Below are 18,346 nucleotides of genomic sequence, written 5' to 3'. Positions count from 1 at the left end.
GCACCTAACCCCCAATCGCTCCCCGGGCGCCACTCAAGGCTGCCCGCTGCTCCGGGTGTGTGTATCCACGTTTGCAGTGTGTGTGTGTACACTACTCACTACTCTGCTCCTAATGTGTGTGCACTTACTTGGATGGGTTAAATGCAGAGGTCAAATTCACGTGTCACTTTCACTTTCACTTTCACTCTTCACAACACTAACGAAATTGTGAGTATGATATCTATCAATTTAAGTTTAATTCTTTTTATTGGATCAGTGTATTATGACTTATCGAAAGCCTGAGCAAATGGTGTTATCGCTTTTGAGCTTTAGTCAGTATAATATTTTGGGGGAATTTTCGTTGACATCTATTAATGTCACAGCTTCTTCATTGCATGAGATATATACATTTATTTGGGGTAAAGGGATTATAGAATTATTGTTATTATCGGTATCCGCTACTCTGTGCAATTTTATGAAATGCTATATTAAAATCAAATGGCTGGGATATGTTGAAATTAGGCTGGGAACAATTACCTACATCTTTCTAACAGTAATTTTCTGGAGGAGAAATATCGCCTTAAGACCAATAGTGAAAAGATTGGCAGTGCTATATTTCGTGATTTTGATAACAGCGGTGATTTCACGGTACCTGAATGAACCAAAATCATTGATGATTGTCTTATTGCTGGGTATTAACGACCACTCCCATTCCTGGAGATTGGTTGAAAAATTTATTTTATATGGTTTTTGATTTTACTTCGAATTTATTTTGTTTTTGACATTATTGATTTGAACTGATTTGAAGAAAAAGAAAAAAACAAGAGGGGGAAAGAGGAGTATGAAATGAGAGAAGAAAGTATGTATATATGTTTTTTTCTCTCTTTTTCTTCTGTTATTCTTTTAATTTTACTGTAGATTCTGTGTTATCACATCAGGTCCCAGAAACTAGGAAGCAGCCACACGAATGTGAAGATAGCAAATTCTGCAAATCATGTTTTAAATATAAGTGTTATCCTGTAAGGATTCAAGGTTGGAGGAAGGGTATTCATAAATATGACAACTGTATAATTACGGATGACTACTCGATGGCTGAAATTAAAAATATAACTTACTGTAAAGGCGGGGCCAATTGGCTGGACCCAAGCAATAATCATTATATGACCTGTGAGATACTAAAGTTAATTGATGAGAAAAAGTGGTGGATAGTTGAGTTGCAGGAAGCAACGGAACTTCTAATGGGCCACAGAGAGACTATGTCCAAAACAACTTGTTGTGTAGACATTCAAACATATAAATGGAGGTACATAATTGTGCCGGGCTTCTGTCCTAGACAAGCCAAGATGAATGGCCAGATCTCATATATTGTTGTTATCGATCCTGTAGATTTCAATTCAATTCAATTCAAATTTATTTGTATAGCACTTTTCACAATACATTTTGTTTCAAAGCAGCTTTACAGAAAGTGCATTTCAGAAATGTACATAGAAAAAATACAGTTAGTTAATCATGTAATAATTTAGGGCATAACATATCGCTGGCGTCGAGTCGTCTCTTCACAGGCGTTTAGTCATTTTATCGCAGGTGTTTAGTCATCTTATCGCAGGTGTTTAGTCATCTTATCGCAGGTGTTGGGGGATCTGAAGTCTCCATGAGAGGCTGGATACAAACTGGAGCTGACGAACGCTATTTACCTCGGTACTACCGTCCCGCGATAACAGCAGAAGAGCAGATACTGCCACATCGAATAAGCTTTTGTTCACCAATTTCTGCTCAAATGTTATATATTAGGCTATGTTTGTTTTGTCAAAAATAGAGTCATCAAGTAGGATGCTATTATAGTGTTTGTTTCAATGTAGGCTTTATTCAAACTAATGAATCCTTAACTTTGAAATATGTATGATAAAATGTATACTTTAGTTTTTACAAAGAAATATGAAATATCCATCTGAGAAGTACGTTTTTTTATTAGTGTTCTAATTGCGATATCATAGTGTATGTAAACCGCAAAAATACCTGCTTAAATATGAATCGCGTCTGTGTGTGAATTAATGAACTGAACAGTTTTTACCAAACCCTATTGCTATACTGAGATGAGTGAAAATCGACTGAAATGTTGAAATAACGTTAAAATGTCTTTGTATTAGCAATGTATTAAACTGTATATTAATATTTATATGCCCTAATATAGGCTATCATAAAAACAACAAACGATATGCCTATGTTACAGAAGAAATATGAAAGACAACATTTCGTTGACTAGTTTTTGGATAGATTATTAACTGTAGCCTAAACTATAGACTACTGCCACATTGAATAAGCTTTTGTTCACCAATTTCTGCTCAAATGTTAAATATATTAGGCTATGTTTGTTTTGTCAAAAATAAAGTCATCAACTAGGATGCTATTATAGTGTTTGTTCCAATGTAGGCTTTATTCAAACTAATGAATCCTTAACTTTGAAATATGTATGATAAAATGTATACTTTAGTTTTTACAAAGAAATATTACATTTGAAATATTGTTATTTTAATTGTTGCTGTAATTGTAACCTTTTTAATAAAATAGCAAATAATATATTTACAAGGTAGATGTAAACAAAATCTTAAAAGGTCAATTTAAGCCTTCTCTTCAAATTATTTGTATTGTGTTTTATTAGTGACAAATTTGGGGAGAGGATACATATCCAAAACTTTCTGAAAATACAGTATGAGAATTAACTACACAATTACTAGAAATGTTCACCTTGGATATTATACAATTTGCAAGCAAAAATACAAGTGGAAAAATACTATTTTTTTATAGATGTTTCCAACTGTGAACCAATTTTGTAGTATATATACACATTTCTTTTCTTGTGTCCTTGTATTCTTTCTTGTGGCTCAGTGACACACCTGTGAAAAGCTCATTATGCAGGCTCATTAAGCAGGTCTTTTGTCTTCACAGGTGTGAATCAGACCATTATACATGAGTCACGCCCATTTCGCATATTGCCTTTCCAAACAAAAAGTGTTTTACTAAATTTAAATCAATGTATTGTTTTATGTGAATGATTTGGAAGGATTATTTTCAGATCATTTTGAAGCAAAAATCCTAGGCGAGAACATCCATTAGTCAAAAGTCTTGTGGACACATATTTAGTATGTGTTTTGTGGCCTTATTTCAGAGACTTTAAGTTTTAGTTTTTTCAATAACCATGCATAAACAATATTCTCTCAAAAATACAAACATGTACATACATCTTGCTAACATATTATGGTAGCCCTGTTTGTGCTATATAGAGTGAATTTACACCTTTGCCATTAACATGTTTATAAATAACTGAAAAAAGCACAAATGTTAGAGCATGTCAGAATGCTCCAGGACCCCAAAAACACATAGGACCCCAGAGGGTTAAAGAAGTGGGGAGGTCCAGGGCGTAGATCTCCTTCTGGACGCGGTCAGCCAACCCATGCAGGAACATGTCCCACTGCGCCTCCTCGTTCCATTGACCCGCCTAATGTCGTCCATGTATGTGTATCTATATGTAGACAGAAACATGTTGAATGTTCATAATAAAACAGCATGATAAAAGTAGGCTCGCGAGTGTTTACTCTAACATGGTGAATATTATAATGTTTAGACCCGTGTTTACTGTTAAATACTGTGTTTGTGGATATCTGCTCAAACCCCAGATGTATAATATGGTAACAATAATGTTTAATAGTTTGGAGCGCCTCGATCGCTTCAGTAAATGTTCTCTGCACGCGCTGCGAGTTTGAGTCAGTTTGAAAGCAAAACGCGACAAACATTAGGCTTTATGTTTTTACTCCAAATGTTTCCATTCGTTATGATGTTATGAAATGAGATGTGTATGTATGTGTGTGTGTGCATTTTTTAAATTTAAAAAAAAGCAATTTTAACTAGAAAGATCTAAAATGTATTCCCAAAATCGTGCTGCCCTATAGTTTCTCTGGAAATCAACATGTTCACAGCTGGTGTTTTTTATTTTTATTTTTTTATACAGGGACCAGATGAGTCCTGCTGACTTCAACATTCACACGTGTCTCCTACATGAACATGGTAAAGTGAAAAATCAAACACCTTGGAAATGACAGGTATGTACTATGTTTCAATGGCACAAAGGTGTGTGACTTCAAGTCTGTCTTTTGATCTGTCTCTGTTCAATAATGTGCTCTTTTTGCCATTTGTTGTGAAACTTTTGGATTATGTTGTGTTGTAAATAAATTAGTGCTGTCAAACGATTAAAATATTTAATCGCGATTAATCACATTAATGTCATAGTTAACTCGCGATTAATCACATTTAATCGCACATTTTTATCTATTCTAAATGTCTCTTGATTTCTTTTTGTCCCATTATTTTTTTTCTCTCATTTTAATGCTCTTATCAACATGGAAAAGTGGATCGGCTTGCTTTGTGCAAATGTTTTTTATTGAAAACAACATTGGCATATACTGTTCAATTTCAGACAATATGCAACATTTCGCAAATAATCTCTCTCACACAATGTAACACTGTCCATCAATAAAAGGGTGAAAGAAATACTGATGAGGTCCTGATATTGATGAGGGGTCGGAGAATCAGCTGTGTGTGTGTGTGTGTGTGTGTGTGTGTGTGTGTGTGTGTGTGTGTGTGTGTGTTTGGCATCATCAAGTGGTATTTCAGACTGGACGTGCTGCGATGATGATAGCTCAGTTCACAACGACAAAACACACAGATCACTTTGGTCTCGTCAATGTAACCATTTGGCAACTTTTTAAAAGTAAACTTTCCATTCAGAATCTTATTGGCATCCATTTCGGCGTCTCGCGCTCGTCATCCACTCAAAACTGGACGTTTTGAACATTCCTATAACATTCAGAAATAACGTTTTTATAACTTAATGGGAACGTTATGAAAACGTTCTTATAACCTAAAATTGTTAGCTGGGGAAGAGGAGAGATTCGCGATTGCACTGAACACGTTTTAAGTGCAGGCACATATTGTCTGAGCGAGCCCAGAGAAAATTCTTACAAGAGCAGCGTGTATCTGAGAGCGCGCGACTCGAGCAGAGAGATTCGTGCTCGGCACATTATATTCCGCGCGCGAGCAGAGAGATTCGCGGTCGCGCATCCGGCTCGCAAGCCCAAACAAGTGTGTGCGGCGTGCCTGTTGTTTTGTTTCCGGTCTAGCTAGATCCGCTTGCGCTTTCAAAACGTCCTCGCGCGGCGTTGAAAAGCCATTGAAATGAATGGGTTTCATAGCGCAGCGCCGCGCATGACGTCCTGTTGCAAAAGCATGTGAAAAAAAAAATACAAAGTTTGCTAGGCCAAAAAGACCGTTAATCGCGCGATAAAAAAATTAACGCCGTTAAAATGGGTTTGCGTTAACGCCGTTAATAATGCGTTTAACTGACTGCCCTAAAATAAATCCAAACAATCAGAAAGCCATTATTTTTTAAGTCTCTCCTCATTCTTTGTGCAAGGCTCCTCAAAATGATAGCACTGTATAGGGCCATTAGGGGAGGGTCTTTGTCTTTCTCAGGTGTGAAACACTCAATATTAATGGGAGGTTAACGCCTCCCCGCATAAAGCTTTCTTGCACAAAACATGTCTTTCAAGTTTTAAATCTTTATAATGTTTTATCTGAATGAGTAGTCAGGATGATTCTCACATAGTTTTGGAGCAAATATTCTAGGCTACGTGATACAATTTTCAAAAGTCTTGTGAAGAATAATTAGAATGGGTTTCATGACCTTATTTCAGTGACATTTTTTTTTTTTTTTTTACAAACCATGCATAAACATCATTATCTTAAAACTACAAACTTTTACATACATGCTGCTGACATATTATTGTAGCAGATTTTGTGCTGAATACAGTGTAATCAGACTTTAGCCATGAAAATGTCACAAGTAACAGAAATAGGCACAAATGTCAGAGCTTGTCAGAACACCTCCAGGACCCAGAAAACACCTCAGACCCCAGAGGGTTAAAGCAGATAAAAACCTGTGCGTAATGACGTCACCTGCTGTTTTGCGATCAAATTGGTATATCGAATTGATTTGAGACATGTTAAGGTGTTTCCATTCATTTTCTCACCGAATTGCACAACATTCAAGCCAACATTTGCGAACAAAGTTTTACTAGGCAAAATGGATCGCGCCATAATTACGTTTCCATCCGCGTTTATCGCATAAGCCATTTATCGATCAAGATAAAAATCCGATGAGACCGATCGTATTTCATTTGAGTCGATATTCATGTAATTCAATCGAATTTTACTGTTTCCATAAGGCATTTTTCATTCGATATCACTTAATGTGGATAAAAACGTGTGGATGGAAACATAGCTAGTGTCTTTATCAGTAGGCTTTATATTTATAAATATAGTATTATAGTATAGTCACCTGGCAGCAGCGCCGCATCAGACACGTTTTCTTGTGAGCAAAGACACAGAAAACGCGACGCAGCCGCCACACAGCAGAAACGCCACGCTCACGCCACGCAGCGAGTGTGTCCCCGGCCTTACACTCTTCCACACAGGCATATATTATGCTTAAAATGAATCTGCAAGTTAATCTCTTAAATTTAAAGGAACACGCCACCGTTTTTGAAATAGGGGTTATTCTATGGAATTAATATTGTGCCATAATTAAACAAACAAATCCAGCATTTTGCAAACAAACTCGATCTGCTTTGCAAAGGAAAACTCGACTCGCAAACAAACGGATAGCAATGTGCAAGTACAAAGGTCAATTTAAGATACAGTAAACACCTGTTCACCGCTCATTTTCCTCAGCTGTATGCAAAGGCAAGCACACGTTTCAAATCAGTGCTTCTCCCGGGAGACTAGCGCTAAATTAATCCCCTATCTTAGCGCTATCTACTGTTTTAGAAGAGGAAGTCGCTCAACTGCATTTGTGAGAAAATCGAGCCGAGAGATCTTATAAAAAGCCAAGTGTCTCACACAATCATAACAGACAGATGTGCATTTGTTTGCACTAGATTTGGTATTTGTTCAAAGGTTACAAGCAATTTTTAGGATGGTTTGTATTTATTTGTGAAATATTACCTAGGCTCATTTATTTATATTTGCAAAACACAATGCATATGTGTATCTATAATTAATTGTATCTATAATTTTTCTTTTGCAAAATGTTATTACATATCTAGACCGAAATCCACATTTAGCACTTAGTAGTAACTTCACTCTCTCAAGGATAGAGGAAGAAGCTGAAAGCTCAGCCATTATATGTTGCTTTTTTACATTTTTGTAGACGTTACATTTACTGAAAGAGTCCATTGCTTTCATTCTCCATAAATTAATGACAACATTTAATTTAATTGAAAGGAGGGTTTCATTTGTCCAAAATAATAATTTGGGCACTACATATGTCCAGTGGCGGAGCCAGAAGGCTAGTTGGGGTGGCAATTGCCACCCCAGACGAAGTCCTTGCCACCCCTGCTGCCACCCCGCTGAAAACATTACACGGTTTGATTTTTACGAACATTTCCCAAATCTCTCAGCGGACGTGAATGCATCCTACGCAGCACGCACAAGCCTGCAGCGCGTGCTGTTGCTGCTACACTTTTCATTGGTTAAGCTAACACACAGCTCCTCCTTCATGCTCGAAACGGCTCCAAAACAAAACATAACGCGACAGCACACACAGGATCGATGAAGAGCGTTTTGCTGGTATGTACGGCTTTTATTGGTATTAAATTAAACGAAGTACTGTTTTAACGGGAAGTAAGGGAGACGTTGCACTGTAGTGCAGCATTAATACTTAAATGAGCATTACTAGTCTCGTGAAACTGACTGACTGTCACGCCTGCGTGAAGATGCTTAAAACATGTCGTTAGCAAATGTTCAGCAACAATCACATACATTAGGTAGGCTTATTCATATTAGCACGTGCAGCATATTGAACTAATCTTAATAAAACCACCGTGGAGATAGTAGATGTTAATGTAGAGATGTACAGAAGTACTGAAGTAAGTTTGTGTAGGCATACAATTTATTAGCACTTAACATAACACAGTGTTTCCCCAACCATTATAAAAGGGGGCGCCCCGCCCTCCTAACTGTCTGTGTTTGCGCGTTTACAATTATCTCAATGAGTGCGCACACGCGCACACTCACACACAAACAACACTTGTGCGAGTGAGAGCGCGGGCGCGGGCGGTAATGCACTCACTCTGTGTGTGCGGGAGAATAAAACTATTCGTGGGACTCCCGCAAACTAGAAATATCTATGAATAAAACATATAAAAACTAATACATTTTTATTCATCTGTTGCAGAAAAGCAACACGAACAACTAAAACAAAATAGAAACGATTTACAGGCCAGAGTTTATTTTTATAACATGTTTGCAGCGTTGAGCGATGTAGCCAATCACAGACATATGTGTTGATTTCTTGAACGCAAAGGCCAATCACAAGCATTCAATATAGACTCCCCTCACCGCTCAAAACTGACTTCAGTTCAGTGCTGAATTCTGTATGCTGGCAAATCCTCTAATTTTAACAAACAAAGTGTATATATTATGAAAGATTCATTGTGCAGTCATTGATAATAACAGAGATGTGTGAGATCGCGATTTTTAGGAATTATTAAGGGAGCGCACTTTGCGCGCAGTCATGCCAAACCATGCACGCAGTATCTGCTTGCTTTTATGTTATAACACAAACGGTGGTTTGTGTGTTAATGCTTTAATAATTTTAATTTTTAATTTTTTTTATTTTTTTTATTATAATTTTAAATAATTTATAAAATGCAGTTAATATATTCATTAAAAGAAACAAATGAATACCATGACTCCTTTAAGTGTTTATGTCTGTCAATTTTCCCCAACCAACCAACCCAAACAACCTATATACATTTTGTGGAAAATAATAAATTTTTAGTGTAATTGAACACTTTGTATATTGACCCCCCAAAATAATACCTTGCCACCCCTTTGCCACCCCTGTTTTAAAAGTCTAGCTCCGCCACTGCATATGTCACAGGCAGGTTAAGAAACAATTGTATATTGTTTGTTTTGTTCAGTCATTATTTTATAACATTAACAGTTAAGCTGACTGAATTCCAACTAAATACATAAGTGGGACCCTCCTTTCAATTAAATTAAATGTTGTCATAATGGAGATGTCTCTAAATGAGACTGGGTTGTCTCCATGCAGCTCTTCTGGTCCCGATCCCCGGCGGACGGCAGGCTTCAGCTCCTGGGCCTATATTACACATGCTAATACCCCTCATAGCTGGGAAGGAATACGTGAAAATTCATGAAGTTCGGGCACTTCTGGAAAAGTTTTTGATTTTTGGCAGGGTGTTTGGTATGGGCCTAAGGTTTTAAAAAAAACATGGATACAAGTTGGCAGTTATCCATAAAATCCAAATTGGCCCACGCCCAAAAGAGAAAAGGTTACATCTCAGCTTCCTTTAGTCTTAAATTGCTGCATAATCTAATTTTCTCTACTTTTTTTGATACAAGGAATCCAATTCTGATATATTCTTCTTATTTTAAGTCCATTTCCATGTTAAATCTATTATCATAGTCATATTTAGCGCAAATAAACTGTCAATATCTCTGAAAAAGTCACATTGAAATATTACTCAGGGCCCTAGACCCATATTTTTACCTCCAAGGTATGCTTTTCTTTGTTGATTGGACAGGTCACTATCACCATAGTGTCAAAAATCACATGTTGTGACGAAAAGGACCATTGTTGAGGCTTTAATTGAACAGAACGTCAGAACTATGCCACAGTGAAAAGTTATATTAGGCTTTTCACCATGTTAAGGATCAATATTAGAGTCATTCTACGAAACGGGTGCCATTTGGGTTCACAACGTTTGATGAGATACATAAGGCACAAACATGTCCCAAAATGTGTTTACAAATTTTAAGTTTATTCATTCAAGTGTTCTTGATAACATGATATATGATAAAAAATTTTTTTTAAAGAATAACATACTATTTTAATAATTTTTCATTAGTTCATAGCCGATTTCACATGTCCGTGTTGACCAACATGACATTTGCATCTAAAATATCATCAAATAAGTTATGTATTTTTTAAAAACATTTATTATTGTCAGGATTATATGTGTCCCTTTTCACATAAGATATATTTTCTTCAAAATAAACCTTATTTTTTTGTAAATATTTTGTTATTTGTGTGCGTCCCTCAGTTTGACTTACCAACCCGTCACACTAACTTGTTTTATAAATAATGTACTGTTGCTTTAAATGACATCACAAAGCGGAAGTGACATCATTGGAGTCGTGTTGCCGCCAAGAACAAAAGCAGGCATGTACTGACAATCCTCTACACTCTTTATTTGTTGATTTTTCATGTTAGGCAGGTTCCGTCAAGCTTAAACCAACCACCCTGTCACGCAAAATAGAGAGGGAACACTGATTTTTATTTTACATTATTAATGCAAAAATATATATATTTCAGATAGAATGCATGTATGCTAGGTGAGGAACTTGACCACGTGGGAGATCTGCGGCCATTTTAGCCTGAAATTTACCACCCCGTCACATGTTTTATTGTGACGTGGTGGTAAGGGATGTTAGTAGAGGTTACATTTCTACCAGATTAATCTTCATATTAAGAGAAATACTTTTTGTATTACACTTTGTCTAAAATATGCAAATGAGGCAATATCTCATTAAATATGCATACATATAAACCCTCGAAGCTACATATTTTCTGAGGTGATCACAATGACCATGGTTATAAGGTCATAGAAGAGTGTTAGCATTCTGATTTGATATAAAGAAAATGGCTAAAAAACAGCCAACCTATAACATACAACTACCAACATACAGGAATTGCCAGTTATTTATTAACCTAAACTTTAAAACGTACATTTCCTACCTATTCAAAATATTGCTGTCATCACGTCATCAACTCCAACTTTTTTTTTGACAAAAGTTTACTTGGTAGCCATAGTGACCTGAGGTGACTAGCTCAAGTTGAAGCAAGATGACTTGAGATCAAGGCAAATAAGGAAATCTTCTCTTTAATCTTTGCGTTGGCGTGTACACTTATTAAGTGTCATTATCATATGAGTTGTAATTTTGTGTATTTAAATACTCTCACTGGAGAAATTGTGACCAACGTAAATGTAGACAAGTTGTTGTGCTGTATCACAGAGGGCAGTGCTGCTTGTGCTAAATTTATCGATGATCGACTCAGTCGATATCGATACACTCAAAAATTTGTAAAGTCAAGTTTAATTTGCCAAAGACCACCTGGAATTTGGCTTCCAAAGCAGACATCAAAGATGAGACAATCAAAGCTCTCATGTTTATTGAGTATGAGTGTCACCGGGGGTTCACAGTTGAGGAGCTACTCCAGCATGAGATCACCAACTCTGCATTCTTCTTGGTTGACAAAGATGGTTACTTGAGGAAGAGTGCCAAATCACAACTTGGGACTAAGCTGCTGAAGTTGTGTCCACAAATAGATAAAAAAGGTCCAGATACCCCCCACCTCAACTAATGCAAGAAAACATATACAACGAGCCTATTATCAACAGCAGCTTTAGGTCCAAGCACCATTTACAGACGCCACCTCGATCTTAAATGCAGATGCTTATGGTTTTGTAAGAAAGGGCAGTTTTTTAGTCCCTGAGATTGTAATCTCAAAACCTGAAGGTTTGCCATCTCCTGCTTGTGTGGCAAGTGTGCACACAAGGATGGGTGTCCCTGTCGGGTCGCTGGTATCCGTTGTTGCAAGTACTGCAAATTCAAGGGAGGCAATAGTTGTAAAAATTCTATCACTGAATGAGCTCTCATCATCATCCCCATACCTGGACTCTGTTGTGAAAGTTTTACCTAGCAACACAGGGAATAAACCTGTTGTTTTGTATTTTTCACTTTAAGTTAACGTTCCAATGATAATAGCAAGGTTGGGTATAAAATTTCTGTATATTAATCAAAGGCTTGTTTTCTTTCTTTTAAAAAAGTCCAGTGTTTGTATACAATTGTATACCCCCCCTCCAGTGTTTGTATACAATTGTACACACCCCGACATCCACACTGAACATCAACAGAAACACGATTAAAAAATATCAAACCAGAATTCTTACACTTACACTACATGGTCATTGTGAACATTGTGATCACCTCAGAAAATCTGTAGCTTCAAGAGTTTAAGCTATATGTACGCATATTTATAGATATTGCCTAATTTGCATATTTTATTTTATTTTTAAGACAAAGTGTAATACAAAAAGTATTTCTCTTAATATGAAGATTAATCTGGTAGAAATGTATGAGAATATCTATAAAGGGAAGAAAAAGTCCTATTCACCTGTAGTGTGATAATAGTGTCCCCTGTTGTGGTCATTTTCAGGACTTTCGTCCTGGGTAGAGATTTTGGCACACATCCCACGTTGTTCAATGGGGTCATATTAGTCTATAACAGTTGAGATATTCTCCGCTAAATGAAGTGCATACAAATCTTACCCAGGACCTAGACTATGTGACAGGGTGGTTCTGCTTCCCATTTGAATGTGAGGATGTGAGAAATCAAGGATTCTTATATAGGCTAATCTTTTTTTTTTTGTTAACTTAACCCTGTTTTGTTCATTCACTCACTCACTATATCACTCACACACTTATTACTCACTATCTCTTTCACTCACCATTTCACTCAGTCACTGTCACTCAATCACTATCTCTTTCACTCACTCACTGTCACTTACTCACTATCTCTTCCACTCAATCACTGTCACTCAATCACTATCTCTTCCACTCAATCACTGTCTCTCACTCACTATCTCTTCCACTCGCTCACTGTCACTTACTCACTATCTCTTTCACTCACTCACACACTCACTCACTCACTATCTCTTTCACTCACTCACACACTCACTCACTCACTATCTCTTTCACTCACTCACACACTCACTCACTCACTATCTCTTCCACTCAATCACTGTCACTCAATCACTATCTCTTTCACTCACTCACTGTCACTTACTCACTATCTCTTCCACTCAATCACTGTCTCTCACTCACTATCTCTTTCACTCACTCACTGTCACTTACTCACTATCTCTTCCACTCAATCACTGTCTCTCACTCACTATCTCTTTCACTCACTCACTGTCACTTACTCACTATCTCTTCCACTCAATCACTCTCTTTCACTCACTCACACACTCACTCACTCACTATCTCTTTCACTCAATCACTGTCACTCACTCACTATCTCTTTCACTCACTCACACACTCACTCACTCACTATCTCTTTCACTCACTCACTGTCACTTACTCACTATCTCTTCCACTCAATCACTGTCACTCAATCACTATCTCTTTCACTCACTCACTGTCACTTACTCACTATCTCTTCCACTCAATCACTGTCCCTCACTCACTATCTCTTTCACTCACTCACTGTCACTTACTCACTATCTCTTCCACTCAATCACTGTCTCTCACTCACTATCTCTTTCACTCACTCACTGTCACTTACTCACTATCTCTTCCACTCAATCACTGTCTCTCACTCACTATCTCTTTCACTCACTCACTGTCACTTACTCACTATCTCTTCCACTCAATCACTGTCTCTCACTCACTATCTCTTTCACTCACTCACTGTCACTTACTCACTATCTCTTCCACTCAATCACTGTCTCTCACTCACTATCTCTTTCACTCACTCACTGTCACTTACTCACTATCTCTTCCACTCAATCACTGTCACTCAATCACTATCTCTTTCACTCACTCACTGTCACTTACTCACTATCTCTTCCACTCAATCACTGTCACTCAATCACTATCTCTTCCACTCAATCACTGTCACTCAATCACTATCTCTTCCACTCAATCACTGTCTCTCACTCACTATCTCTTCCACTCGCTCAATGTCACTTACTCACTATCTCTTTCACTCACTCACACACTCACTCACTCACTATCTCTTTCACTCACTCACACACTCACTCACTCACTATCTCTTTCACTCACTCACACACTCACTCACTCACTATCTCTTCCACTCAATCACTGTCACTCAATCACTATCTCTTTCACTCACTCACTGTCACTTACTCACTATCTCTTCCACTCAATCACTGTCTCTCACTCACTATCTCTTTCACTCACTCACTGTCACTTACTCACTATCTCTTCCACTCAATCACTGTCTCTCACTCACTATCTCTTTCACTCACTCACTGTCACTTACTCACTATCTCTTCCACTCAATCACTCTCTTTCACTCACTCACACACTCACTCACTCACTATCTCTTTCACTCAATCACTGTCACTCACTCACTATCTCTTTCACTCACTCACACACTCACTCACTCACTATCTCTTTCACTCACTCACTGTCACTTACTCACTATCTCTTCCACTCAATCACTGTCACTCAATCACTATCTCTTTCACTCACTCACTGTCACTTACTCACTATCTCTTCCACTCAATCACTGTCCCTCACTCACTATCTCTTTCACTCACTCACTGTCACTTACTCACTATCTCTTCCACTCAATCACTGTCTCTCACTCACTATCTCTTTCACTCACTCACTGTCACTTACTCACTATCTCTTCCACTCAATCACTGTCTCTCACTCACTATCTCTTTCACTCACTCACTGTCACTTACTCACTATCTCTTCCACTCAATCACTGTCTCTCACTCACTATCTCTTTCACTCACTCACTGTCACTTACTCACTATCTCTTCCACTCAATCACTGTCTCTCACTCACTATCTCTTTCACTCACTCACTGTCACTTACTCACTATCTCTTCCACTCAATCACTGTCACTCAATCACTATCTCTTTCACTCACTCACTGTCACTTACTCACTATCTCTTCCACTCAATCACTGTCACTCAATCACTATCTCTTCCACTCAATCACTGTCACTCAATCACTATCTCTTCCACTCAATCACTGTCTCTCACTCACTATCTCTTCCACTCGCTCAATGTCACTTACTCACTATCTCTTTCACTCACTCACACACTCACTCACTCACTATCTCTTTCACTCACTCACACACTCACTCACTCACTATCTCTTTCACTCACTCACACACTCACTCACTCACTATCTCTTCCACTCAATCACTGTCACTCAATCACTATCTCTTTCACTCACTCACTGTCACTTACTCACTATCTCTTCCACTCAATCACTGTCTCTCACTCACTATCTCTTTCACTCACTCACTGTCACTTACTCACTATCTCTTCCACTCAATCACTGTCTCTCACTCACTATCTCTTTCACTCACTCACTGTCACTTACTCACTATCTCTTCCACTCAATCACTGTCTCTCACTCACTATCTCTTTCACTCACTCACACACTCACTCACTCACTATCTCTTTCACTCAATCACTGTCACTCACTCACTATCTCTTTCACTCACTCACACACTCACTCACTCACTATCTCTTTCACTCACTCACTGTCACTTACTCACTATCTCTTCCACTCAATCACTGTCACTCAATCACTATCTCTTTCACTCACTCACTGTCACTTACTCACTATCTCTTCCACTCAATCACTGTCCCTCACTCACTATCTCTTTCACTCACTCACTGTCACTTACTCACTATCTCTTCCACTCAATCACTGTCTCTCACTCACTATCTCTTTCACTCACTCACTGTCACTTACTCACTATCTCTTCCACTCAATCACTGTCTCTCACTCACTATCTCTTTCACTCACTCACTGTCACTTACTCACTATCTCTTCCACTCAATCACTGTCTCTCACTCACTATCTCTTTCACTCACTCACGGTCACTTACTCACTATCTCTTCCACTCAATCACTGTCTCTCACTCATAATCTCTTTCACTCACTCACACACTCACTCACTATCTCTATCACTGTCACTCACTCACTCACTATCTCTTTCACTCAATCACTGTCACTCACTCACTATCTCTTTCACTCAATCACTGTCACTCACTCACTATCTCTTTCACTCAATCACTGTCACTCACTCACTATCTCTTTCACTCAATCACTGTCACTCACTCACTATCTCTTCCACTCAATCACTGTCTCTCACTCACTATCTCTTTCACTCAATCACTGTCACTCACTCACTATCTCTTTCACTCACTCACACACTCACTCACTCACTATCTCTTTCACTCAATCACTGTCACTCACTCACTATCTCTTTCACTCACTCACACACTCACTCACTCACTATCTCTTTCACTCACTCACTGTCACTTACTCACTATCTCTTCCACTCAATCACTGTCACTCAATCACTATCTCTTTCACTCACTCACTGTCACTTACTCACTATCTCTTCCACTCAATCACTGTCTCTCACTCACTATCTCTTTCACTCACTCACTGTCACTTACTCACTATCTCTTCCACTCAATCACTGTCTCTCACTCACTATCTCTTTCACTCACTCACTGTCACTTACTCACTATCTCTTCCACTCAATCACTGTCTCTCACTCACTATCTCTTTCACTCACTCACTGTCACTTACTCACTATCTCTTCCACTCAATCACTGTCTCTCACTCACTATCTCTTTCACTCACTCACTGTCACTTACTCACTATCTCTTCCACTCAATCACTGTCTCTCACTCACTATCTCTTTCACTCACTCACGGTCACTTACTCACTATCTCTTCCACTCAATCACTGTCTCTCACTCACTATCTCTTTCACTCACTCACACACTCACTCACTATCTCTATCACTGTCACTCACTCACTCACTATCTCTTTCACTCAATCACTGTCACTCACTCACTATCTCTTTCACTCAATCACTGTCACTCACTCACTATCTCTTTCACTCAATCGCTGTCACTCACTCACTATCTCTTCCACTCAATCACTGTCTCTCACTCACTATCTCTATCACTGTCACTCACTCACTCACTCACTCACTCACTCACTCACTGTCACTCACTCACTCACTGTCACTCACTGTCACTCACTCACTCACTCACTCACTCACTCACTCACGCTCTCACTCACTCACTCACTCACTCACTCACTCACTCACTCACTCACTCACGCTCTCACTCACTCACTCACTCACTCACTCACTCACGCTCTCACTCACTCACTCACTCACTCACTCACTCACTCACTCACTATCTCTTTCACTCAATCACTGTCACTCACTCACTATCTCTATCACTCAATCACTGTCACTCACTCACTATCTCTATCACTCAATCACTGTCACTCACTCACTATCTCTTTCACTCAATCACTGTCACTCACTCACTATCTCTATCACTCAATCACTGTCACTCACTCACTATCTCTTTCACTCAATCACTGTCACTCACTCACTATCTCTTTCACTCAATCACTGTCTCTCACTCACTATCTCTTTCACTCAATCACTGTCTCTCACTCACTATCTCTTTCACTCACTCACTGTCACTTACTCACTATCTCTTCCACTCAATCACTGTCTCTCACTCACTATCTCTTTCACTCAATCACTGTCACTCACTCACTATCTCTTTCACTCAATCACTGTCACTCACTCACTATCTCTTCCACTCAATCACTGTCTCTCACTCACTATCTCTTTCACTCACTCACTCACTATCTCTATCACTGTCACTCACTCACTCACTCACTCACTGTCACTCACTGTCACTCACTCACTCACTCACTCACTCTCTCACTCACTCACTCACTCACTCACTCACTCACTCACTCACTCACTCACTCACTATCTCTTTCACTCAATCACTGTCACTCACTCACTATCTCTATCACTCAATCACTGTCACTCACTCACTATCTCTTTCACTCAATCACTGTCACTCACTCACTATCTCTTTCACTCACTCACTGTCACTCACTCACTATCTCTTCCACTCAATCACTGTCTCTCACTCACTATCTCTTTCACTCAATCACTGTCACTCACTCACTATCTCTTTCACTCAATCACTGTCACTCATTCACTATCTCTTTCACTCAATCACTGTCTCTCACTCACTATCTCTTTCACTCAATCACTGTCACTCACTCACTATCTCTTTCACTCAATCACTGTCACTCACTCACTATCTCTTCCACTCAATCACTGTCTCTCACTCACTATCTCTTTCACTCACTCACTCACTATCTCTATCACTGTCACTCACTCACTCACTCACTGTCACTCACTCACTCACGGTCACTCACTCACTCACTCACTCTCTCACTCACTCACTCACTCACTCACTCACTCACTATCTCTTTCACTCAATCACTGTCACTCACTCACTATCTCTATCACTCAATCACTGTCACTCACTCACTATCTCTTTCACTCAATCACTGTCACTCACTCACTATCTCTTCCACTCAATCACTGTCTCT

General features: G+C 38.7%; 2 protein-coding genes across 2 annotated transcripts in view; both read left to right on the top strand.

The window, feature by feature from the left end:
• LOC143718338 (uncharacterized) overlaps positions 1-18,346 on the top strand; it is a 207,772-nt gene that overhangs the window by 31,115 nt on the left and 158,311 nt on the right. The window lies entirely within an intron of this gene.
• The window catches only part of LOC143718354 (uncharacterized), a 71,202-nt gene that overhangs the window by 30,298 nt on the left and 22,558 nt on the right, over positions 1-18,346 (top strand). Inside the window, exon 2 of the mRNA XM_077209449.1 lies at positions 3,986-4,076. Coding sequence (XP_077065564.1) covers positions 4,070-4,076 — 7 coding nt within the window. The 5' untranslated portion in view covers positions 3,986-4,069. The remainder of the gene's footprint in view (positions 1-3,985; positions 4,077-18,346) is intronic.

The sequence above is a fragment of the Siphateles boraxobius genome, unplaced genomic scaffold, assembly GCF_051911475.1.
Source record: "Siphateles boraxobius isolate OS27281-9 unplaced genomic scaffold, OSU_SipBor_1 61, whole genome shotgun sequence".
In the NCBI taxonomy this organism is placed as follows: domain Eukaryota; kingdom Metazoa; phylum Chordata; class Actinopteri; order Cypriniformes; family Leuciscidae; genus Siphateles; species Siphateles boraxobius.
Note: the sequence above shows the minus strand (reverse complement) of the source record. Positions and strands in the feature narration are given on the sequence as shown.